General features: G+C 45.3%; 1 protein-coding gene across 1 annotated transcript in view; it reads right to left on the bottom strand.

Moving 5' to 3' along the window:
• The window catches only part of PLCH2 (phospholipase C eta 2), a 118,737-nt gene that overhangs the window by 88,521 nt on the left and 4,715 nt on the right, over positions 1–25,501 (bottom strand). The window contains exons 2-6 of the mRNA XM_083629049.1: positions 21,334–21,480; positions 19,262–19,515; positions 17,686–17,805; positions 7,625–7,795; positions 3,237–3,330 (exon numbers count right to left, since the gene is read on the bottom strand). Coding sequence (XP_083485175.1) covers positions 3,237–3,330; positions 7,625–7,795; positions 17,686–17,805; positions 19,262–19,515; positions 21,334–21,480 — 786 coding nt within the window. The remainder of the gene's footprint in view (positions 1–3,236; positions 3,331–7,624; positions 7,796–17,685; positions 17,806–19,261; positions 19,516–21,333; positions 21,481–25,501) is intronic.

Below are 25,501 nucleotides of genomic sequence, written 5' to 3'. Positions count from 1 at the left end.
TTGTAGTTTCCCAAATCCCCCTCTAGAGGGATTTGGTAACTTAGTATTCTTTCCAGTTAAAATCCAAAAGTCAGGTTAATTTGTATCAGTTCTTACTTATTTTCAACAAAATATAACCAAGTTGCAGCAACTGTATCCAGCAGAGACAGCAGAAACAAAGTTCTCTTTTTCCTTTTTGACAGCTAATTTTGACAGCTGTCAAACTTCTCTATATCTCCTCAGCAGGCTCTCTCGCGAATCGCTCCCGGGTCCGGGGGGGGGGGGTGGCACTTCAACTCTCAAAATTAACTCTTATCCTCCAGCACAATTATTTATACTTGTATCGCCAAATTGTGAAATTAATATCTTTTATCGAAAAGACAATTCTCTCGACCTTAGTTAACTAGTCCTTGCTTTAGATCTTTTACAAGGCGGGGAGGCGGACTTCCTGTTTGCACCTTCCCCGATCGTGCCAAATTCCAAAGAAAATTTCCTTAAAATTTCCTTAAAAAATCCAATTTCCGTACTACTCACGGGTTGTTACTTTTAGGGTCCGATTATTCACAGGAAAAAGTCAGCACCCTCCGACCATGGCTCGCGGCTTCACTCCCCAGGAGAAGCAGTCGACTCTCAGCACCGCGCCACTCACCCCGTCCCCCGTTCCAAAGCCTTTAAAAAGGCTCCTCACTAGTGTTATTTTTCTAGAAAAAGGGATGCTGGAACTCAACATGAGTGCCTCCCGTGTTCTCTTAGAATGGCAATGGCACCCACACGAGAAGTGCCAGAACTGAGTTCCAGCTGGGGGGGGGGCTGCCCCTTACCCTTTCTTTAAAAATATTTTTTTCTACTTCAGAAAACCTTAGGATGGGTTCCGATACCTTCCTCTCCTGGTTTCTCAAGGAAGCCAGCTGGGCCCCCAAGTCTGTCGGCGCTCACCACCCGAGCTGGCTATCTGGCAGAATTATTTGCTTTGAGCTTGACAAGATGTTCAAATAAATCCATTAATGACCATTATTCCCAAAGTTAATAATATCGACACTACAGCACTGAGACAGCAAAATGGCTCACAAATGACAAATACATCTTGCAGCAAACAGAAAGTCCCGTTTGAGCAAATACAGGTTAGCCGAACAAGATCAGTTTTGATCTTGCTACAACAGTGGTTTTCAACCAGTGTGCCAGGACACCCAGGGGCACCCTGAATGATGGTCAGGGGTGCAGCAGGCAACACAGACCTCTGTCCCTCTTTCCTTCCCTCCTTTCTTCTGATGCCCTCTCGTGTCTCTGCCTCCCAAAGGCTTGCACAGCTGTTTGTTGCAGAGGCCCTGCAGCTACAAGTGAATGGTGCCTCTGAGACTGGCCAGGGGGTGTTTCCCAGGCCCCTGTGGGGCAGTGTGAGGAGGCAACTCTCTTTGGGGCAGGAGGGGGCAGCTCGGAGACCAGGGGAGGCAGCAGTGGCTGCCCAGAGGACTCCCAAGGAGAGGGGAAAAGAGAGAAGGCCAAGGGAACACTCCACAAGGGAGGGTGTTCGAAAAAGGGTGAGAGGCTGCCAGCTCTGCAGGCAAGGGGTGACATAACTGGGCTCCTGAGCCCTACAGGGGTGCTGCAGAAAGAATGTAGCTGGTCAAGGGAGCCATGGACTCAAAAAGGTTGAAAACCTTTGTGCTACAGTAACAGAAAACTAGGGAGGGCAGAATCAACCCATTCCTCATTCTGGGAGGGAAGACCTGTGTTCTCTTAATGGGACATTCCAGGAACAAATTATCCTGTGCCATTCAGAAGTGTGTGTCTTTTTGTGCCATAGAAATATGTTGTTAGAAATATTACTAGTCAAAAAGTGACCCAATTCGCAAGTATTGACGACTCCCCACCAGCTCAAAAATAACTTTGATGGGTTCTAGTAGCCTAAGGAAGCTAGAGTTTGCAACCTTGCTTTGAGAGAAGCTAAGTGATAGCATCTTAGAGTACTTCCTAAGAAGAAAAACTTCCCACACACATGCTGTGTGGACTGAGCTGGAGGCAGAGAGAGCAGGCAGAGTGGTTGAGTTCAAGGGCAAACACACAGGAAGATTTGTGCTGAGGCTTCCCATTCAGATAACTGTCTGATGCCGCAGTGGGGTGGAGTCTGAATTTGAGGACTTTGGACTGGGTGCCCATTCCCGCCCCCTTTCCTGATCAGCTTGAAATAGGATTCAGATACCTTCTGCTCTTCCTGCCAACTCATAGTCAACTCATCCATAATGTATTTTGTTTTAGCTTTTTAAAGATCTGTTTTTGATTAGGACCAGAATCCAGAATACTGGGAATAAGCCTATTCTTTGGGGCTACACAATTTCCCATATTTCCATATTACGGGGAAATTCAGTGTCCCCAAACTGGGATATTATTCTAATCTAACAGAATTGCTATTAATATGTTAACATTTTGGGGGTGGAGGACACTCCAACTCTGCAGGGAGAACAATGGGGGTAGGAATTGGGGCCAGAGCTAGCACATTCATCCCTATGCACATGCTCTACCTGCTTATGTGTATAACAGCTGAATCCCTTTGTTCATCTAGTCAAGTGTGGTTTAGCAAGGAGTGTGTGTTGGGAAAAGACCTGGGAGACCAGGGTGCAGACCCCACTCAGTCATGAAGCTCACTGTTAGTGTCTGTCACTATCTCTCAGCCTAACCTACCTTGCAGGGCTCTTGTGAGGATAATATAGTGAGCAGAAGATAGGATATAAATGCAAAACAGAAATAAAACAGCAGACCTTTGTCAAAAACCACCAATGCTTTTACAGCTGCCATCAAGTGTCCCCACCTTCAGAGATTAGTCTGTTGCTACAAATATCAGACCCCTTTTCCTGTTGAAGCCCCTCAAGAGCTTCATTCAGCTCGCTTTAATTTTTGTGACCTTCCAAAAGAAGATGAAAACTTTCGTGTTTGGCAGGGGAAGCGTTTCAGGTGCCCCGATGTTTTCAAACCACGCAGTGCTTTTTGTTCACAAGATTTCTTCTTTAGTTAGCTAATTATTCTTAACATTGCTAGGATCTTGGTCCCACCTTGGGTTTGTACATTACGGAAAGGGCAGATGAGAAATGAATGACAACAGCATCACCCTGAAAATACTAACAGAAAGGGAAAACACAGCAGGTACAAGGGTAGAAGGGAACGTCCATTCTTTGTGGGAAATGACCCCGGCCAGGATCGAGTTAAGGCATTTATTCAGTAACATCGCTCAGTTCTCCCTATAAAAGCAACTGAAATCTTACCGTCAATTCCAAGAGCTCCTTGTTCCTTGTTCTCTGGACATGGTTCAAATTGATTGATAATCTCCAGGCAATGATCCTTAGTCACATTAATCATCTAAGAACAAAAAGGAAGGTTGTTGTTTTTTGCTGCTGCTGTTTTGCACAAAATAAGAGATTGCCAACAAATCCTTCCATTTAACAGCTCTCCTTTTCTCTGAGTAGTTCTGCAACTGGATGGTTTTCTAGCTGTGTGTGACATCTCTCCCCCCCCCCCCCATTGCCTCTTTTCCAACCGGCCTGTGAGATTCCCATTTCTGCCAATCAATGTCAGCTTTGATAGGGTGAAAGCTACGATCCCGTCAATGATTGCCAGGCTGTCCTCCACAGAACGCAAAGCATGGTTTTCTAGGCCATTTCCATCCCAAGTGGCGCCTTAGTGCCCAGGGGCAGAAAGTAACACAATGCTGATTGGTGATAGACAGCTCCTATGGCAAGACGACACGGACCAGTTTTGGCTTGTCAATAAATTTAGTCCGTGTGGCAGATGTTCGTGGACACAAAGCAAGAGGAAGAGTTGGGAATCTCCAGAAAAATAACCCAGGCAGAGTCTATTAGGTGGTAGGGTAAGACATCCTTAGGAAACTGTGCACTGAAAGTGCTTTTAAAAATATTATAGGGGGGGGGGAATGGATTGTGTAGGAGCAAGCACCCCCTTCATCAAGGATAGACAATTTGCGATTCTGTATGCCTGGGTCCTCTGGTACCGATTCAAACCAAGGAACAGGCACCCACCTGTATTTTGGCAGATTGGAAGAATACTCAGTAATGTACAACACCAGCTGCAGTCTGATGTGGTACAGCCTAGGGACACATTTACCTTGTGGAGACACAAGTCCATTAGGACAGGTGTGTCTCTGCTCTACCAAACTCACTCGGTTCCCAGCCAGCCTCCAGTTGCCTTTCTCCTTACTAACAGCCAGTCCAGGTGATGGCACTAGGTGCCAGCCTCCTCCTCACTGACTGCCAGTGTTGCTTTTGCAGGACTTAGCAGGAAGGAGGATGGGCACAGAGCAAGAGTTAGTTGGTTCCACCAGCCATTGGCTCTGGCTCCGCCTACTGTTGGCCTTCTTGCCTCCTGCCCTACTAGTCACAATGGACACCAACCATTGTTGCTGATGTATTCTCCACTTATCCCTTCTTCCCTGATGGGGAAGGGGGGTACCATTTTGTGGTTCGCCTCAGCTGCCAAAATGCATTAGGCCGGCCCTACCATTTATATATTTGCCTATGCATTTCTGTAGCCTTTAGATGTGAAAATATATGGTGTGGGGGAAGAAGCACAGTGGAGAGGCTGAGAAGGGGGGGCAAGAAAGAGAAGAGGGGGTGAGGAAGAGTGGGGTGAGCAGAACAAAGTCAATAACTCATCGGACCCAAATGGGGGTTAAAGGAAGGAAAGAGGGCTGGGGGACATTTTGTACTAGTTCACACATGACTGCAGAAACTCGGTGGGCTCGTCCCTCAGAAAGGTGGAAAGCAGGAAGTAAAAGCACCTGGTGTATCTCCTGATGATTATCTACACAGACCCAAACATGCAGCGAGATTCGATTCCCCCTCCCTTCTTAGCATTAGGGGGATCAATAGCCCAGTGACACGGAAACCAATGCTAACTTGTTTAGAAGGGCAGCAGTCACAAATACAAGATTATCATCTGAGCAAAGGACACATTTAGAATCTCCAACAGACCATGAAAAAACAGATGGAGAGTTCTTTAGGAAGAGAGTGGAGAAGAAAACTCACAGCAAGGTGTCCCCACTGCCCAACGCAGGGCACTTATGCACCACAGAGGAATGGCAGAAAACCTGGATTATTGGGGGGGGGGATATTCCACTGCTCGACTTTTGAAGCCAGGTTCAGCTCTGTATATTCAGTGGTGGGAGAAAGGATTTCTAGACATGCTCAGAGGCACTGCTATCACACAGTTGCATCCAACTCCAGTCCTATTCAGAGAAGACCCTTTGAAGTTAATCAATATGCATGAATAAGGTTCATTCATTTCAACGGACCTACTCTGCACAGAACTTAGCTGGAGAAAGCCTATAATTGCTTCACAATTTCCAGGCATTTAAATGTAAATCTTGGGGTTAAGCAAGTTGCTCAGATTAATTACAGCAGGTAGGGCAGAAGAAGTATTTTCCGGCACCACTATTAAATTCAGATGGATAATTTGCTGGAATTGTTCTGGGCATGTTTAGAGAGGGGAAACCCCCTGGCTTTTAGACCAATGCAAAGTTAATGAATTCGCAGCCTCCAATCTAAATGTTACAATAAAGCAGCAAAAGACCCAATATTCTTCCTATTGAAATCATATTTATGCACTTACCTGGCACAAGAAGCCTAGGGAAGGTTTTGTGTAGGGGAATATGCCACTTAATTTTTGCCAGAGGCAAAAACAGCAGCAGGTTTATTTGCTTTTTATGAGAGCTTTGCACAAACATTAGAAAACAAGATCTGGCACCTTTCATCAGTATCCAACCATGCCTATATATAAATGTGGCAATGCAGAAAAGTGTAAGACCTTGCATATTTTTTTTAGCTTTTTAGTTCTTGTAATGCAGAAAACAAAATCGTAAATTTGATAGTGCGGTGCAAACGTTACAACAGAGAGCTGTGATGTTAGTTGACTGCCATTTAATTGGCAATGCATAAACAACTGCAAGCCAGATCTGCTAGGTGGTACTCAGAGTTTTATTATCAAAAAGTGCCTTTAAATGCCAGGATTAAAAGCTGGCAAATGTATTTGGGTTTTTATGAGAGCATTAAGAAGAAGCATACTTGCCATTAGGTTCCAGTCCAGAATGAAAGCTGTTCTGGAGAAGACTGCTGAGTATGGTGAAGTCTGCCCAAACTAAAAATCTGAGCTCTTTTTTAAAATTATTTTTATTTATTTTTTTGTCTTTGAGGGCAAATACCCAGAATTTGGGTAACCACAAAACTTCCTCTGACTTCACTGTTTACAATCCATGCCATATGGTTTTGTGGCATGTGTATAAATCTACACCTGTAACTAGCTAATGAAGTGGACTGCAGCCCAGAAAAAGTAAGCTATGATGATTGTATTTAGTTATTAAATTTCTATCCTGCCTTCTTCTCAAAGGAGCACAGGGCAGCAAACACACAAGCCATTTTAAAAAAAAAAAAAACCAACTATAAAACATATTTAAAATAATTCCAGTGCTGATGTGGTAAGACCTCTACTAGGAAGACTTGTTGGGAAAGGAAGGTCTTCAGCAAGTGCTAAAAAGACAAATAAAGATGGAACCTGTCTAATATTAAACGGGAGCAATTACAAAGAGTAGGTACCACAGCAGTAAAATTCTGAATTCTATATTCTCCTATATTCCCTGGTGAGAAGGCATCTGCAGAAGGCCCTCATCTGCAGAGCGTAGTGATAGATTTGGTTATATAAGGGGCGAGATGATCTTTCAGGTATCCTGGTCCCTAGTTGTATAAAGCTTTATATTACAAAGCCAGCACTGAGGTTGTGGGTCGGTCCTCCATTTGCCCCAGTGTTAGCCTGCCCACACTAAGCTGAACAGAAGGCCATCCAAAGACAAGTATTTCATCGTCAGGAATTTGTGGGCATGGATTCATGGTGAGAGTAGGACAGTGGTATATGTCTTATTTGCAAGAGAAGAGGACTACAGTTTGTATGCTTTATTCTTGTTTCAACGAACAAGCTACATGGTCCTGAAGAAACCAAGTTATTCCTTATTCCTCCCTCAAATATCCATGCCATTATTGGGGACTATCAATATTTGGAAGGATTTGTTTGTGGAGGGTTTCCCTCCCCCCAAAAGAAACGCCTCGAGATGATTTATATGTTTGTCTGCAAATGCTTGGACAAGTTCCCAGATCTTCAGGGGTGACCTTCTCTTCATAGGTGACTTTGGTGTTCAATATGTATTTTAATGGAGGCAAAAAATGAAATAAAAAATCACACTGAGAAGCATGGAGCAAACATTGCAAAGCTCACTTTGTAGCAGAGAATGTGAAATCTCTTTCGGAGGGGTGGTGACCAGCCTGTCCCTTTTCTTAAAGTTAAAGGAAGCCATGATGCTACTTGCTTCCATTGCACAAGCTTCCCACCCAAATCCCAGCCTTCCTGCCAGGGGAGAAGTCGGGACGTGACAACACATAAGTTTGGGCAGGGTCATGCCTAGGCATCGACAAACCTGTCGATTTCAGTTTCTTATTTTCCTATGCTTAAATTCAGTTCACCCTGTTTCTGCATTGGTTGGCATTCCAACTGCAGCGGAATGGAATCAGGTCTGTAACGCAGCGAATGCGAGGCATAACAATGCCTTCTCACACCCTTAGAAAAGATTGAGGAGTGAACCCCCAATGCTTACCTTTTGCTCAGTGTCAAGGAAGCGTTTGAGGTCATCCACATCCAAATAGTCCTTGTGGTTGCTGTAGGTGAGCATGAGAAGATACAGGTCCCGGCGGGTCGACATCATCTTATAGAAGGCGCAGAACTCTTCAAAGTCCAAAGTTCCTTGGTTGTCATCTGTGTCTGCCTCCTGGTGGCACAAAGGGACATTTGCAATTAGCAGGCTTCCATCTTGTCCCTTGAGAAGCAACACGGTGAGCAGGCCAACAACTACAGCAGAAGTTTAGAATGCTAAGCTATGTGGAGAGTAAAACAAACCCAGTTCCTATATAGCCCAAGACCAAATTCCAGTATTTAACTTCCAAAACGGGTTGTGCTGGGAGGAGAGTGGGACTGAAAATAGCTCCAAAAATTACCCACCTACTCCCAGCAGTTTGCAGGTAGTGAATCTGGGGCAGATTTTTGCACCCCACCAGGGTGAAGGAGGAACAGATTGGTTTCCCTCCCAGGAGTGCTGACCATTTTCAGTGGTCCTCCTAATGGCTGTTGTTCCCATCTTTTAGAATGTGGTGTGTTCCCAGGGTATTCTTGGTAAAAACTGGCAGCGGACAGTAAGGATGCCATTTCTTTCTGCAGAACTGTGGGCATCTACTGTGGACTTTCCGCAGACTCCCCCACCCCCAAAAAACTGTTGAAATAGCAGCCTGGTCCTTCTCTCCTCACATGTATTCAGTGGTTTGGCCCCCAACAGGAATAAACCCAGGATAGAAACTGCATCCATTGATCTTGAAATCTCCACTCCAATCTTACATATATTTGGGATAGTTGTGGTTATTAAGTAGTGAGGGAATATAATTCTGTACATGCTCAGAGTCATCCTCTTCTTTATTATTACTTGACAGGCCTCATTCATGGCCTTGCACATGGGTCCTGAAGTTCCTCCTGGTGAACCCATATTCTGATGAGCCCACCCTAGTCCAGCCTCCCCCAGATGTTACCCTCCAGATGTTGATGCCCTCCAGATATTTGACTACAACTCACTTTATAGGAGTAGTTGCCTAACAACTGGAGGGCACCAGGTTGGGAAAGACATTCCTGGATTATAATGCGAGTACACAAACTTTAAAAATGCTTTTATCCTAGTTCTGTTTTGTCACCACACTAATTATAAAAAGATGCTTGTATATTGAGTGGAGATCTAAGTTAGCCCTCTTCATCAAAGAAGGAACTTCTCCCCAATTACGGCATTTCCTAATCACCGCTTTTGATGTCTCAACTGGGATGGGTGTTATTGTGGGGAAAAACAGATTTCTGGCAGATCTGCAGGGCTGCCAAGATGGTCACTTCTTAATCAAGCTCTGCTGCCATCTCCAACCAGCCTGGAATTCACTTTTGTCTGTGCAATTCACAAATGTAAATCAATGGGCATTAACGGATTTCTCATTGCAGCTTTTAACTGCGTTTGTTGCTTCTGCTAGGCATTTCCCCCTCGTCCTACTGATCATTGATTCACCTTCTTTGACTGCAAAACATCTGATTCTGTTTTCAGTGCTGTCATTATGCAAAGCTTCACACTCCATTAGCATCTGCTGGCATTTAATAGCAAGCAACTCCAACACACTGAAGCTTTTGATGTGCCCCAGAATATACAAGAGCTCTCTCTCACTTATGTAACAAATAAGCATCATTAAACACAAAAGGTTCCTAATGCCCCTTCTCTTTCTTGTACAATAAATTAAAGCAACTTGGAGCTTTGTTGATTAGTATAGAATCAAACAGTTGAAAAGAACCTTTTTAGGCCATCTAGCCTAAGATGTCCTCCTTAAAATGTGGTGGCCCAGTAATAAAAGCAACCAGCCCATGGGAAACCAGGGCTTGAGTTTTTCTCCTGAAGCAGATATCAGCCTGGCATTGCTTTGGAAAAGTGTGAATTTGATAGGTTCACCTGTAAATGCTAACGTGATCTAATCTCTCTCCCATTTCTACCCACCAGGGACAGCAGAACCTGCTCCTTTCTGAGGACTTGGAAGGAAGGTTGAGGACAGGATGCTATGAAAATGGAATAATGGACTAGATGGACCACTGGTCTGATCCAGCAGGCTCGTCTTATGTTCCTGTGTTGAGGGGCAGAGGGCAATGCATCAATCCTGCCCTCATCCCAGCAGCAACTCACAGCTCTTATGCCAGGCTAGTCCTTACCATGATGCACTAGTTTTCCAAATACAGCAAGTTTCAACACACACACACACACACACACACACACACACACTCTTCTTTTTCACAGCACAATCACTATACATAAGGGATAATTCACATAACGCTCACACCATCCTTACATCCCAAAAAGCCTCCACCAACTCAACAATAAATAAGTAACTACATTAAGAAGCTCAGAGGGATGTGCTCAACCTTGCATATTGCAAAAATATTATCAAGGATGCTGCAGAAAAGGGGGAGGGGAAAAACACCAACAAAAGAGGCCAACTTTTTTAAACGTCAAAACCGATCCATTTCCTCCCATCTAAAGAAGCCCTCGGTACATGAAAAAGAAATAAAAGAACAAAGCCAGATATACGCAAAGCTCGCTTCACTAAGAGAGCAAATCTACATCATGTTCCACCAGAGAAGACCAAACAGAGTCAATAAACGTGGAGCAAGGGGGCTCGAGGGCATAATGGTGGGGGGGGGGGAGAGAAATAAGCCATTCATCCAGAACAGACAGAGCATCGTCAGCTCCCAAACAGAGGGTGCAGTTCTGATCATGGCTGCAGCGCTTCAGTCTGCAGCTTTGCTTTCCTGAAGTTTCAATTAAAACCAAGCGGCTGCCAAGAGAAAGAGTAAAGGGAAGGGTCATGTGGCAAAGCACAGAAAATTAAGTGCCCACTTTCAGGACTTGACGCTTCAGACACTTTATTGGGTGAAACATGGTCAAGTTGTCTTTGGGCAATGTAACAAGGTATTGGGGAGCTGACGGCTCAGTTGAAGGGTCACTTGCGCAGATGATACCAGGTAGGAAGACTGGCTGTTGGACACACTGGTGGTACAACAGCCCTATCACCCATCCATCCTGTCACCCTCTGCAACCTTTGCATGTCGGTGGTAATTATCCTTTTCCCCATTTGACAGGTATTCCGAAAGAGATGAGGCCTCCCCCCCCCCTTTAGCTGAAGCTGTTTCTTCTCCCATTACAATCCAACAGTTGGAGAGCCAGTGTGGTGGTTGCCAGAGAGCTGAGCTTGTTCCCAGGAGACACAAGTTCAAATCCTGTACTCAGTCATGAGGATCACTACCTGAAATTCAGTCATTTGCTGTTGCTGAGTCTAACCTTGTGGGGTTGTTAGGGAGAAAGAAAATGTAAGCTATGGCTGTAGCTCCTCCTCATTCACTCACACCTCGGGCATCTACAACACCAAATACTGCTCCCATTCCCCCATTTCAGCCTGCTATCATAAAAGCTGTCATTTTTTAAAAAAAAGATTTCTGTTGACTTCTCTTGGGTGAAGATATGGAATCAGCACCACGGACAGCAGCTCTCAACAGATGCAGACTTCATTCTAAGGTAGAGATCACCAACCCAGCACCCTCAAAGGCTTTCAATGGAGCTCCTAAAAAAAAATTGGAGCAAAATTCCACCTCAGGAGGAATCTGCTTTCAGATACTGGAAGTGCTGTGAAAAGGAGTCATTAAATACTCTACCTGAGCCATTGCATCTGGGACGGACCTTTCACACAAGCAAGTCATCGCTTGAGGCTGCAGACATCAAGTGATGAATGTGCATGCACAAACAAGGCCTCAGTATGATGTACCAAAAAGCAGGGTTCTCAGGCAGAGGCCCTTCCCATCCCCCAGTAGAAGATGGTGGGGTAAGGGCACGTACCTGGCTTCCCAGCAGCCACGTCGCTGCTGCTTACCAGGAAACGGAGCAGCAGGGAGGGTTGCTGGGTTGGCTCACCTACGTGAATTTCCCCTCCCCCCTCCCTCCCAGTAAGCAGCAGTGAATCACCTGCCAGGAAGTCAGATAGGCACCTCTGCCCACCACAACATCTGTTACTGCCATCACCTGAGATTAGTTTCGCTGGAGGTATAAGGGACTCAATCTGGTAGCTTCTGCATGCAAAATGTCTGTGATGTTCAGGCCACATCTGGAACAAAGTGCCCAGGTTTGAGTGCCAACGGGAGCATGCCCAGAGGAGAGTGAGGGTCTAAACCACCGAGCCTCTTGGGCTTGCTGATCGGAAGGTCGGCAGTTCAAATCCCTGTGACGGGGTGAGTTCCCATTGTTCAATCCCAGCTCCTGCCAACCTAGCAGTTCAAAAGCACATCAAAGTGCAAGTGGATAAATAGGTACCACTCAGGCGGGAAGGCAAACGGCGTTTCTGTGCACTGCTCTGGTTTCACCAGAAGCGGCTTAGTCATGCTGGCCACATGACCCAGAAAAACTGTCTGCGGACAAACGCTGGCTCCCTCGGCCAGTAAAGCGAGATGAGCGCCGCAACCCCAGAGTCGTCCACAGCTGGACTTAACTGTCATGGGTCCTTTACCTTAAGATCCCTTCCAACTGAAGTGTTGCCGAGCTATGGCACTTTCCCCAGCTAACAGATATCTAGCCACTTCACTACCCTTTCCGCTTTCCACGGGCCTCCACTGCACAATGGTGCCTTGTCTCATTTTCACCCACTGCGATTTTAGTTCCAACGAGGTTAATAGCTAAAGGAAACCAGGCAAGCTAGAGAAAGGGGAGGGGAAGAACCGAAACCACCCTATTATCATCTGCGGAAAGTTTTCTAATAATGAACTAAAAAGTGAACTGTCTCTCATGTTCGTCAAGCCAGACAGAGAATTAATGAAAGAAAATAAAGAACCATGCAGAGCGTTCAACGCCGCACCCCCAATCCAGGTAGAGCCAGGGCTGAAAGCCAGACACTGAGCTGACTTCAATTAATAGCAACCATTCAGCTGAATGAAAGGATCTACGTTTCTAAGGGTGCCTGGCTCTAAAACTGAACCCTCATTCATTTCATCCTTTCATGTGGTTTCTTAGGATTGATGTAAGAATGGCACCACAAAAAAAGATAGTTAGGCCAGTGTCTATACAAGCAGGGATGCCTGTGGAATTTGGTCTTCGTGAATTCTGGGATGAACTGTTCTGATCTTCCCCTCCCAGATGAATGTGCAGATTTGTATATAACTATCCACTCAATTATGTGCTTCTCAGAACGTTGAGACCTGGTCTTGGGGCTCAAAGAACAATAAAAAAATATGTTAAATGTGCATATTTGGAGAGGAAATACATTTAGAAGAAAAGTGTTAAGAAGAAGAAGAGTTTGGATTTGATATCCCGCCTTTCACTCCCTTTAAGGAGTCTCAAAGCGGCTAACATTCCCCTTTCCCTTCCTCCCCCACAACAAACACTCTGTGAGGTGAGTGGGGCTGAGAGACTTCGAAGAAGTGTGACTGGCCCAAGGTCACCCAGCAGCTGCATGTGGAGGAGCGGAGACGCGAACCCGGTTCCCCAGATTACGAGACTACCGCTCTTAACCACTACACCACACTGGTGTTTTAAATACTGATTTAAATGTAGATTATTATTATTTTTTAAAGCAGATTAATGCAGAAATGGGAAAGCACAGATACCAATTATCTTGATCCATTTTTGGCTTCAGGTCTGGTTTTAGGATCAAACCGGCCTTGGTTGTCCTGCTGGACTACCCGGTAGAGGGCTGGTAGAGTGTGACCATATGAATCAGGTGGTGCCATGAAAGTCCTGGACTAGTGTTTGGGGTTGGTGATGGACTGAATGAGAACCAATAAACTGAAGCTGGATCCCACTAAGTGGGAGAGAGATAAATTGGAAAAACCATTCTTCCCCACAATCATTACCTGACTTTGCCTTCCTAAATAGCAAAACACCAGTTTATATTCTGCTCTAATATAAACTGTCATGGATTTTTCACAAGTGCATTTTTATAGGGAAAACATACATTCTGCTTTCCCATGAATCTAAAAAGTCACTTTTGGAGAACCGATGGAGCTAATTTGAAAGGCTCTAATGGGCACTTAGTGATAATCCATATATCCATTCCTCTAGTTTCTCCGTTTTAATTCTTGTTACCCTCCACCCTCGCTATTTCTTTTTACAGATGCGAGCATTTTCATTTCTTAATCCTCAGATTGTAATGGGTTTTATATTTAGTTTTCCATGCTGCTACCTCTGCAGGGTTGGTATTTGCTAGAACAGCATAAACGGAGTGTGTGTGAAAAAAGACAGTTTATTAAACATGATCTGTTCACAGCAGAGATGTAGTTTGAGTTAGGAGGACTTGTAGCTCAGCAGTAGAGCATTTGCTTTGCATGCAGAAGGTCTCAGGTTCAAAATCTGGCATCTCCAGGTTAGGCAAGGAAAGAACCATGTCTGTAATTCTGGAGAACCATTGTCAGTCAGCATATAACTAGATGGACGGATAAGGTAACTTCCTATGTTCCAAGTTCCCCCTTTGGATTCTAGTGGCCTCAATACTGTTCAGGCCCTATGATTAAACGAACAGGGTATGCTGGAAGGAAACTTAATGGTGTGGGGAGGCTAATAAAGTCCATATGCAACGGGAGCCTCTGAAGCTCTGTACAATTTAACAGACAACACTGTCATGTTACACATCAGCGGTAATTTTTAAAGAGGCCTTTGGGTCTGTGCATAAAGGAAGGGAAATCAAGGAAGAGATTGTGAAAGAACTATTATGTGTGAGAGGTTCAAGGCTTGGGTTGCTTCAGAGAAGGGATGGAAAGAGGCAGAGGTGCCCATCTTGTTCAGTCCTGTTTCTTTTCCTCCACAGATTGACTTCCACTAAAACCCACATTATTCATCTTGCTATCTGCTATGACTGAAACTAACACAATTATTCTCCATGCATTTCAAAGGAAGGGGAGCATCGAAAACAAGGTGGGGAGGAAAACAACACAATTATTTATATAATGTTTGCAGACTAAAAACAACCATGACAATAGTTGAATACTGCTCAAATTTGCTTGTGTGATTTCCATTCCTGACCTTAGACAGGCCTGCAAATTGCAGCAATATATGCTCCCATTTCTGACATAATTTCCAAAACATCCCTATTTCAGAGTAATAAGATGTAAGGAACAAGCTTTTGGAGCTCACAGAAACAGGGAGACAGAAGCAAGAGCAACTACAGGCAACTTCAGGGAGACAAGAAAGGTATTGCATATTTCCTGTTCAGATCAGGAAGGGCTTGGTGAGTCACTTCTAGCTCATGAGTCTGGTTGAGGGCAGACTTGAGGTTGGTGAAGCAGTGCCCTGTTTGGTACACTCATGGACTAGCTTTCACTGCTCCCTGGGACAATCTGTTGGAGACTGCAGAGCCAACAGCAGATGGGGAGAAAAGCGCTGTAGATTAACTAACACAGAAAAAGATTGCCCTGCTTCAATTTTAACTTTTGCCACATCCAGATTACTAGTCCAGCGCCGAGGGCCTTCTGGCGGTTCCTTCAATGTGAGAAGTGAGGTTACAAGGAACCAGGCAGAGGGCCTTCTCGGTAGTGGTGCCTGCTCCCATCAGATGTCAAGGAAATAAGCAACTATCTTACTTTTAAAAGACATCTGAAGGCAGCCCTGTTTAGGGAAGTTTTTAATGTTTAATGCTGTATTGTGTTCTTTAATATTCAGTTGGGAGCTGTCCAGAGTGGCTGGGGAAACCCAGCCAGATGGGCGAGGTATAAACAATTTATTATTATTATTATTTGTTGTTGTTGTTGTTGTTGTTGTTGTTGTTGTTGTTGTTGTTGTTATATTACTAGTCTCAATCCTTTGCAGGTCTACTCAGTAGTATGTCTCATTTTGCAAATAAGTATGCTGGGGATTAAAAAGAAATGCAATAGAACCAACACAGCTGCTGTCTTGGAAAGCAGTTAAAAATAATTTCTTACTTTGGTGTACTAAATACACACAAACAGGATCCAGAGAGGCAAGAAACTGAAGCAAGGGAGAAATGAATGAGCCACTTTGGAAGGTGTCAGGGGCCACATAAAATGAGGTTGGGGCCACAGATTTCTCATACTGAACAGGGAACCTTCTTGAGGGCCACATTGCTTCTGGAGTTGCAAACCAATGGTGGGTGTGGCCATAGACACACCAATCACCACCCTCAAGCAAGCAAGCATCACCATTCAACAACACATTACAGCAAGGCAAAATCACTAGAAGAGGGTGCAGAGTCTTGGGTATGAGGTAGAGAGGACTGGAGGTGTGTGGTGGGGGGTTGCGTTCAGCCTGAGGTTCTTTACCCTTGGGCTAGAGGATCAAATCCAGCAAAGGCCGTCTTTACAGACTTAAAGAACTTCCATCTGCAATAAGCTCTAGCAATGAGACCAAAGGAAAACAGATATGTCAGGCAGAGCTGCTGAAGCTCCGCTTTATATATAAGAAAATCAATTGAAAAGGATCAACAAAAGCAGCTTTGCGGGGGAAGTGAAAACTGCTGTTTAAGAGAAATCCTTCTCCTTTAAGTCTCAGCACACACATACACATTCTCCTTCCAGAGCGCAGCATCTTTACCTGGACAAACAATGGCAGATTTGGGCATTTGAGGAGGGAAAAATGATTCCTTGCCTCCCCCCCCCCAACCCTCAGCATCTCTGTTGGTGCCAGCAACACTTTTAGATTCTGCTGACGCCAGGGAATTGGCTTGTTTTGAGGCAATCTGCGCACTTCAGAAGCCACACACACATTCACCTACCACAAAAGTCCGAATTCCCAGCAGCGTTGTGAAGTACGCAACAAGACGTTTGAATAGCGCTGCACGTTGCCAGCGTTGCTTTAATCTTCCCCCATTCAATTATAAATTAGGTCAGGGCCAAACTGCAGAGACAGGCTTCAGAGGCAGCCCTTGTATGCCTGGTGGCAGATTTCCTACCCACCCACCCCCCGCACCCCACCAGATGCAGAGCCTATCATCATAAGAGCACAAATTGGTACAGGCTAAGCACAGCGGCTACACTTCAGAGGAACAGATGGTCCTTGTGTTCCGGACGCCCTCATAACAAATAGGAAATATGCAGCAGCTCTGATGATGGATGCAAGGCCACCATAGCAAGTGTTGGGCTTCTAGGGACAGATGTTCATCAAAAGGCCAGGTCTCCACGTCCACAAGCCCTTTTTACCCTGAGCACAAATAGCCACAACCACTGGATCATTCAGCCGGCAGGTTGTTGCGTTGCACACGATTCCCCCACTAAATGCAACCTGGCAATTCCTTTTGGGTGCCCCAGTTGGGAATAGTCTGAGGCCTCACTGTTCACCATGTGGCCAGCCGGATCCTTGAGCACCTTCCAGCACCTTTGTCCCACTGGGCTTTGGCTCAGGTGGAATGCCACAGGCCTTCTTTGCACCACATTTACCCTTCCTGCTCTGAATTCTGAAGCCTCGCTGACAGCTTCTGTCTCTCCATGTCATGGGACCTCCCTGAAGATCTTGCATGACTTTGCAGCCCTAGATGCCAGAGCAGGAGAAGAAGGAGCAGAAGGCTGGAAGGAGCAGAAGCAGGCTGGAAGGCAGGCACCCAGGAGTGGAGGAGATCCTTCCCCTTGTGATTCTGGATGTTACAAGCATCCCAGTTGCTGGAGCCCACAGGAGGGGAGAGAGCTCCTGCTTTTCAGAGGTGGAAAGCCCAATCATTGTTAGTGCAATTCATTCCCTCAACAGTTCTCCAAGTTCTGACAAATCAGGAACCTGCAAACCTCATCTTGACACTTGGTGCTATGCAAAAAATTGATGGTAATTCTAGAAACTAACCACCTCCCAGGGGGGCACTGTTAAGCTTGGAGAATGAAGGTTGCACCTTCTGTGGCCACTTTGTGACTCGCATGCCAGTAACATACAATAAACATGAAAGTGAGGACATCTGGTGGTAGAAAGGATGAAGAAAAACAAGTCTGCCGGGGCTGCAGCCATAAAAAGAGCCCAACAGGAAAAGGAGCTGTCTGTTCAGTGTTTATATTGCAGTTTATCGCCCCCGAGTGCCTGCAGTCTGCCTTGTAGAGATGCGGCTGTGAATGGAGTGCCCTTACCTTGAACATCTGCTTGACTTTCTGCCGGGGTAGGTTGACGTTCAGCTTATGCATCAGCTGGAGCACCTCGTTGATGCTTAGGCTGCCATCGCCATTTTTGTCCGCTTCGTCGAAGGTTTGCTTCAACCACATTTAGCAGGAGTCAAGGAAAAGAGAAGAGACAACTCTGCCATGGTAAGCAAAGAGGAGAAGATGCTGAAGGGAATGAAGGCTGCTTCCCTGGGACTATAGAAATAAAGGGATTCAAAAGCCACAGAGCACTTAAATCAGGAAGAAACAAAATCTTGGAAGGCCATCTGATCAAGCTTTCTGCCACAAGATGGGACCTTTCATTCATTGGGCATAACAAGCAGACTGCTGCTGTTTGACCACTGCTCCGTTTTGCCTAGTGCTGCTTGGGGAGGCTCCCCAAGACCTTGGACAGAGAGAGGTCCTTCCTAGCTTAGCTACCTGAGAAAAGATTTACCTGATAGTGTTAGGATTTGGGACTTTCTAAAGTAGGTGTTCTGCCATGAAGTAATGGTCCTTCTTCACTAATGCAACATATTGTGGGCTTTGGTGGATATAAAATATATTTTTTAAAATTTGAGGGGAGGGGTTCAAAGGAGGTCACTGAAGTCCAGCGCTGAGGGCCTTCTGGTGTTTCCCTCACTGCGAGAAGCCAAGTTACAGGGAACCAGGCAGAGGGCCTTCTCGGTAGTGGCGCCTGCCCTGTGTAACGCCTTCCCACCAAATGTCAAAGAGAAAAATAACTACCAAACTTTTAGAAGACATCTAAAGGCAGCCCTGTTTAGGGGAGCTTTTAATGTTTAATAGGTTATTGCATTTTAGTGTTTTGTTGGAAGCTGCCCAGAGTGACCGGGGGAACCCAGCCAGATGGGCAGGTATAAATAATAATTATTATTATTATTATTATTATTATTATTATTATTATTATTATTATGCCTGACTGCCCGTGTTACACAGTGTCAGGGTTTGGCATTGTTGGACAGCTGCTAAGCCCAAGGTCCCAGCCAGGGGACTGCAAAAAACCACAACCCTACACCCTTCTGGTCTTGTCTGTGCCCTGAGGTTGCTGTTGCTGCTGCTGCTGTTTATGATGATGATAATGACATTCCTTAATCACATTATAAAATACAGGCAGATAAAACCAAATGAAGAAGAAGTGTGTGCAATACAGAATTCCTAAAATGCTCTTCCAACAATACAATGAGCTGTGACCAATGTTAGTCCCACTCAGAGTAGACTCTTTGAAATTAACAGAAATGACTAACTTAGGTCCATTTGTGTCAATGGGTCTACTGTGATCAGGACTTAGTTGGCAGCGACCCAATGTCACTCTCTACTCACCTGCGCTGTTGGCAGTGAAAGGAATGTGGAAAGGAAGCAACATCTTTCCCTTGCTTTGCCGTTTTCTCCTCTGGGTGATGGTGTGGGTTGGGCCCAAAGAGAAAAAGCAAATGGGTAGGGGAAACAGAAGTGAGGATGAAAGGAGGGGGGCTGCTGAAGAACTCATGTTCAAGGTGCCCATCAAAACTGCATGGCCAACAGTGTATCCCCCCCCCCCACCCTCCACTGAAGGATACTGGTCTCTAGTCCTCTGACGCTTTGACAGGCTGTCTTCGTCGCTAATCCCAGCCATCAAGTACTTCAGGCCAGTGATCCACGTCCGAGCTTCCCCTGCGCTGGATGACACCAAGTCAAGAGACTCCATGTGGTCTCCATAGTAGATACTGAAGCAGCAGTTGGGGTCAAAGCTGCCATCCGCATAGCGCTGGAAGATCTCTGACTGTTTTCCTTCACAGACCTCCTGGATCGAATCGATAGAGACTGGGAAAAAATAAAATAAGGCAAGGAGATGAGGAGGTGAATTGGGGCCATTTGGCAGACTGTGGTACATGACTGCTAGGCTGCTGAGCATTCAGTTATCATTTGGAAACCAAAGGATTGTGTTATTCAGGGCCCCTGCCCCAGATTACATGTTGTATGGGCAATCTATCTAGAAGATAAATTGTAGATTGAGGAGTTAGTGATCAGACACGGTTGCCCTCTTCCTGCCTCTGTTCCTTCTCCCTCTCCTTGTCTCTTAAGTTCTTTGATGGCATGAGAACAGCCTATAATGTCCTAATCAGTTAGGAGGAAGAGATAGTGATGAGTACCCTCTTTGATGTTGGGCATTGTTTTGAGAAAGTGAGGCATTGGGAGGGGGTGGCTAATGAATGATAAGCATGTAGCCAGTAATGAATGATCTGCACGTAGCCAGTCAGGCAAGCCACACAGGCTAGCTATAAATCAGTTGGTTGTGGACAGAATTTTTGGAAGAAACTCATGCATGGGCTGATTGGTTGTGGGGTCGTGCAACCTAAAGTCTACCTGGGGGAGTCACTTCACCACTTCTTGGGGGCTTCCAAGTGGCAGATCGAAGTGCTTGCTGCGTATGTATATATTGCTTGCTGTTTAGAATAAAAATCTTTAATCTTCTCACTCACTTGTGTTTTGTATTACTTCTGAATCTCATTTTAAAAGAACCACCTTGCATTTGGCAAGACCCATGTTTAAGTTGTTTTATGCGCACAGCTGAACATGTGGATGCGCCCCCTGCAGCAGGGAATCCAGACCGGATGAGCAATCCTGCTTGGTGAATGCCCAGAGAGAAACATCACTGTGCTCTGTAATGCTTGTTTCCGGGACATCTTGAAACACTCCTTGTATAATTAAAATTGTTGTAAGAAAAAGGTGCCCCCTTTTCCCTTATGGGGTATTCAAGAGCCCGTATAGTCCTTATGTAGGTTCTCTATTGGTAGGAGAAAATAACAGAGGCCAGAGAATATTGAGAAGCAAAGCAGCTAGTAAGCCTGATCTTCATTAAACTGTTGCAACAGGCTCCCCCACTCACCCCACGCAGGGAGGGAGGAGAGGAACCCAGAACACTGGTGTGCAAGCTCTTCTATAGACACTTGAAATTGCATACCCTGTAGCTCAAGACCACCCCCCAAAACATCATACATACACCACAGAAAGAGGTGGTCCCCAGCAGAAATTTGAGCGTGTTGCTTCTCTCCTGTCTGCCAGGATACCTGATAATGCCTTATCTGATTGCCTTTTCTGGGTAGCCTGGCCATTCCTTTGAGATGGTAAATACTTCCTGAATCTCTGTGTGCTCAGCTTAACACATACTTGCCAGACTGTATTTACAGGGAGGTGTAAGCCCCTGCAGTCCAAACACAACTGAAAAACTTTCCCCCATTTCCTTCCTCCTTGCAGAGAAATATTTGAGGTCAATTTGGGAGAGTCAAAATGGCTTCAGGATTGTTCTCCTGTACTATTTCAGGTACAGTGGTACCTCAGGTTACATACGCTTCAGGTTATATACGCTTCAGGTTACAGACTCCGGTAACCCAGAAAATATTACCTCGGGTTAAGAACTTTGCTTCAGGATAAGAACAGAAATTATGCTCTGGCGGCGCGGCGGCAGCGGGAGGCCCCATTAGCTAAAGTGATGCTTCAGGTTAAGAACAGTTTCAGGTTAAGAATGGACCTCCGGAACGAATTAAGTACTTAACCCGAGGTACCACTGTACTTGGTTTATATACTTACGTATGTGTTTGCCTTGTACACTTATGAACATATATATATGACCACACTTACTTTTGGCTTTCTCGTTCTTTCGCGAGGGCCTCCAGCGGATGCATGACTTGTGTTCGTCCAGGTAGTAGAAGCGAACAAGACCTTTGGAACTGCCTCGGAGTTTGATCATCTGAGTACCGGCTTGCATGGAACTCATACATTTTTCCACTGTACAAAGAGAGAAAATGAGAGAGAAAGAAATAATGACAATTAATTGATTGAATTGAATTTATATTCCTAGGATCACAGGACGGTTCACAGTATAAAAACCACACCAAAAATGCATAAGATAACACTTACACTTCAACAACCCAGCCATCCAGTTGTTGTTGTTGTTTTAAAAAGAACGCATTGCCAAAATGCATTGAAGGCAATACAATGTTTATGTGTGCTCATGGTTAAGGGAAGAAGGAGGAAGTAGCTGCAAAAAAAAAAGTGTAGAAGTCTGGTTCTATGAATCACCCCATGGGCCACATGAATTATTGTAAGCATTCTGCTAACTGTACAGAAATTGAGAAAGACACACCGGGGCAAATTGCTTTAGAATTTTTCTTTTTTAGTACAGAAGGGAGAGCATTAAAAATTAACAGCAACATGGTTCCATAGCACACTGGATCTTGACTGCATCTCAGTGTGAGACAGCCAGCTGCTGAAAAGAATTCCAGACTAGGAAGATGGAAGACTTATGCAGATTCTGGGCAAGAACTGCATATTAAGCGCTGGAACAAGAAACACTCAAAACTAGTTCTGCCTATGGCTTTAAATGTGGTAGGACAAAGACTGGCAAATGCGCAAAAGATAAACACTAGAAGCATCAACCACCCAAAGGTGGTTTTATCCATGTTTGGTGGAAATGTATCCTACTCTTGGGAAGAAAAGCAATTTGGTGATTTACCAGTGCATTAGTCTATAGCTTGTCTTATGATCCATTAAGAATACAACTGAGCAGCCTATTCAAATACAGCAAATAAAATTGTGAGAGGGCTGCACAGCGCCCCTAGACTGCACAGTGCCCCCAACAAGGAGTGCCCCACCACTAATTTATTCAACTTTCAACATACCTTGCTTTCATTGTACTTATAGCCTGTTCCATACCTTTGATGCACCATCTGCATGCATTATTTTTTCTTGTCCAATAAGATGATAACAATTTGTATGCTTGGACTTATAAACATTCAGAGCACTGGTCCATCTTGCTTTGCACTGCTTATACTGGTTGGTGGCAGCTCTCCAGGGTTTTAGACCAGGGTTTCCTAAACTGGGGTCTCCAGCTGTTTTGGACTACAACTCCCATCACCCCTAGCTAGCAGGACCAGTGGTCAGGGATGACGGCAATTGTAGTTCAAAAAAATAGCTGGAGAACTAAGTTTGGGAAACACCGCTTTAGATCGTGAACTGGAATCTGAAGAGGCTGGGGATTGAACCTGAAACCTTCTGCATGCAAGCTCTATGGCTGAGCTATAGTTCCTCCTCCACCACATACACCATTTGTTAAATGTGAACTAATGTAGTAGGTAGGTAGTAATTTTTTTCGCTATAAGCCGCACTAATGCAGAAAGAACCTTCAGAGCCGAGACACAAATTTAGCTTATAATTCTCTGGCCACCAGCACAAATAAAGAAACAGGCAAGGGGCAGTGTTTTCTACTTAAGTCCTCCTTCCATGGACAACACTGAGACTACGAAGAAGTGAGCTGACAGGCCCCCGGCTGAGATTGATGGGGCAGTGCGCCATTTCCACTGCCTCCAACACATAGAGGGTAGTGGGACCACAATCATGCTCTTCCCACATCACACAAGCGTTTTAGTGCCCAAGTAAGGCTTCTGTTCCTCGGGGGCATTATCAGTTACTATGAAATTAGCAGCAAAGACATCAACTGCAAAGAACGGGTCCAGCTCTAATCCTCCAGATTTGAGATTTGGGGCTTGGCATTTATGGCTAAACTGCCTGAATACATGACTGACAGTACGATAGAAAACTATGCAATTGAGCTTTCCCTCCTCCCCAAAGGTTTGAACTCCGCTTCTCACTGTCAGGAGTCATTATTATAAGGTGGGTATTGATTCAGATAACACTTTCCCACTGTTATTAATGCTTTGCGCACGGAATAAAAAGCAGAAAAAGGTGGCAGGACAAGTGGATCAAGAGGGCAAAGATACCTTAACACACTTTCCAAATTGCTTTGTTCAGCACGATTGAGCAATCCCACAAGTCACTCATTCCAAAGTAGCCATTACTGCTTTTTTGGTAATTTGCTCACACTGTAAGCCCCCAATTAGAAGTTCGTCCACTTTCCTTTCTTATTACTGGCATCATCACACAACAGCCAAGATTCCCAGATGTCAGGGTTGAGATGCAGGCAGCTGTCAGAGGTAAGGTGGGAGTTAATCCAGGGAGTCCAAAGAACACAGGAAGCAGCCCTGTACAGAGTCAGAACACTGATTCATCCAGCTCAGTTAATATCTGCACCAACTTGCAACAGCTCTGCAGGGTTTCAGGCAGTGGGTCTTCTCAGCCCTACCTAGGGCTGGGAATAGAACCTAGGGGCCTAGGGCTTTCTGCATGCAAACCAGATGACCTACCATTGAGCTGCAGACCTGCCATGGACTGGCTGGATGCAGAGGGATTGTAGGAGGAACCAGCTGGGGAACCCCCAAAGGAAGAAGGCTGAGCCCAAGGAGTGGTAGTGGGATGGCGATGAGTGGTCAGAGAGAAGAAGAGGGAGAAGACTGGGAATAGTTGCCAGAAGTTGAAGAGGTAACAGGGCTTAGTGAGCTGGGAGAGTCAGTGGCCAGGATAAGTCCAGACTTAGAGACAGAAACCGAAGCAGAGGAGAAGGGAGGTCAATAGGCAGAGATGAGTCAGGCTGGCGAAGAGTCACAGGTGTCTTCCTATCCTGCTGCGGCAAGCTCCCCTCCCTGCTTGTCTCCCAGAACCAGAAGAGAGCTGAAAGGGTGGAGCAACAGCAGGCTGCATGCAGGCACAGTCTCCGATTGCTTGGAAAAAGCCCTGGGGAGGCAGGGACTTTCAGTATTGGGGTCAGCCCTACCAGGGATGAGATGCTGTGCTCATTAGCCTTGACACTCAGCCAAGTCTGTGAAGATCATGTTTTGTCTAATAAAGAGTTAAATCCAACTGTGAACGGTGTGATTTACTGCCGGCCCACTCTTTGACAAGACCTTTCCCAAACAGGTTAGAAAGACACTTGAGCCAAAGAGATCTTCTGGATGAGCCAGGTCCTTACCTGAACAGGTTGAATTTTATAGGCCTTCCTCTCCAGGAGGGCCCAATGGCTCCGGGTTTGTGTATCAACCCTGCCTCTTTATGGAAGGGCTGTGGCTCACTAGTTCCTGGTTCACCTTGGAAAGCTGCCCACAGCCCAGCGCTACCTGGCCCCAGATCATATTACGCTTTTTAGTCAATTCCACATTTTAAAATGAAAGTGAATTGGCCCATTAAAAAGGACATGGTATGCTTCTAACATGCCAGTGCTCCAGATGAGGCTTGGCAAAGATAAAAGCCACCTGTGGTCAATAAAGAACTCTTTTGCTATTGATCCTTAGCTTGGCCTCCTTGCATCTCCATCAGCTTCATGGCGTAAGAACAGAAGAATGAAAGCAAAGAAAGGCCAGAAGAATAGCAAAGCGCAGCCATGCTGGTGGTATTCACAGAAAGCATTACAGGAGCATTCATCCAAGGTGTACATGACACTGATTTCTTAAAGGTTTATTAGCTACTTGTGTCTCGGAACAAAAAATGACACACTGTTAAAGCAACAGTCTTCAGAAACATCTTATTGATAGAACTTGCTAACCCACTGGACCAACAGCTCACCCCAGCATCCATCAGAGAGCAAATCAGAGATGCTACAAAGATCCACAGTTTTGGCTCCTGAAGCAAGAGCTATGTATCAGCTGCTCTGATGAGGTTATCAGAACATAGAGCTATGCCATGCTTGCTGTTGTGGAGGTACTAATTCATTTCACTCCCTTGTCCATTCGCTGAAATCAGCTCAACCGGAGGCTAAATCATTGTGTACAGTGGGTTGTTTTGTTTTTTGTACCTTCACTCTTCAAAAGAGAGAGAGAGAGAGAGAGGGAGGGAGGGAGAGAGGGGAAGTTCTTAAAATGTTACAATCAACAGCAATAGGATGATATTGTTTGTTGGATCAAAGCAACAGCAAATACAG

Source organism: Podarcis filfolensis (genome assembly GCF_964270895.1).
Source record: "Podarcis filfolensis genome assembly, chromosome: 8".
Lineage (NCBI taxonomy): Eukaryota > Metazoa > Chordata > Lepidosauria > Squamata > Lacertidae > Podarcis > Podarcis filfolensis.
Note: the sequence above shows the minus strand (reverse complement) of the source record. Positions and strands in the feature narration are given on the sequence as shown.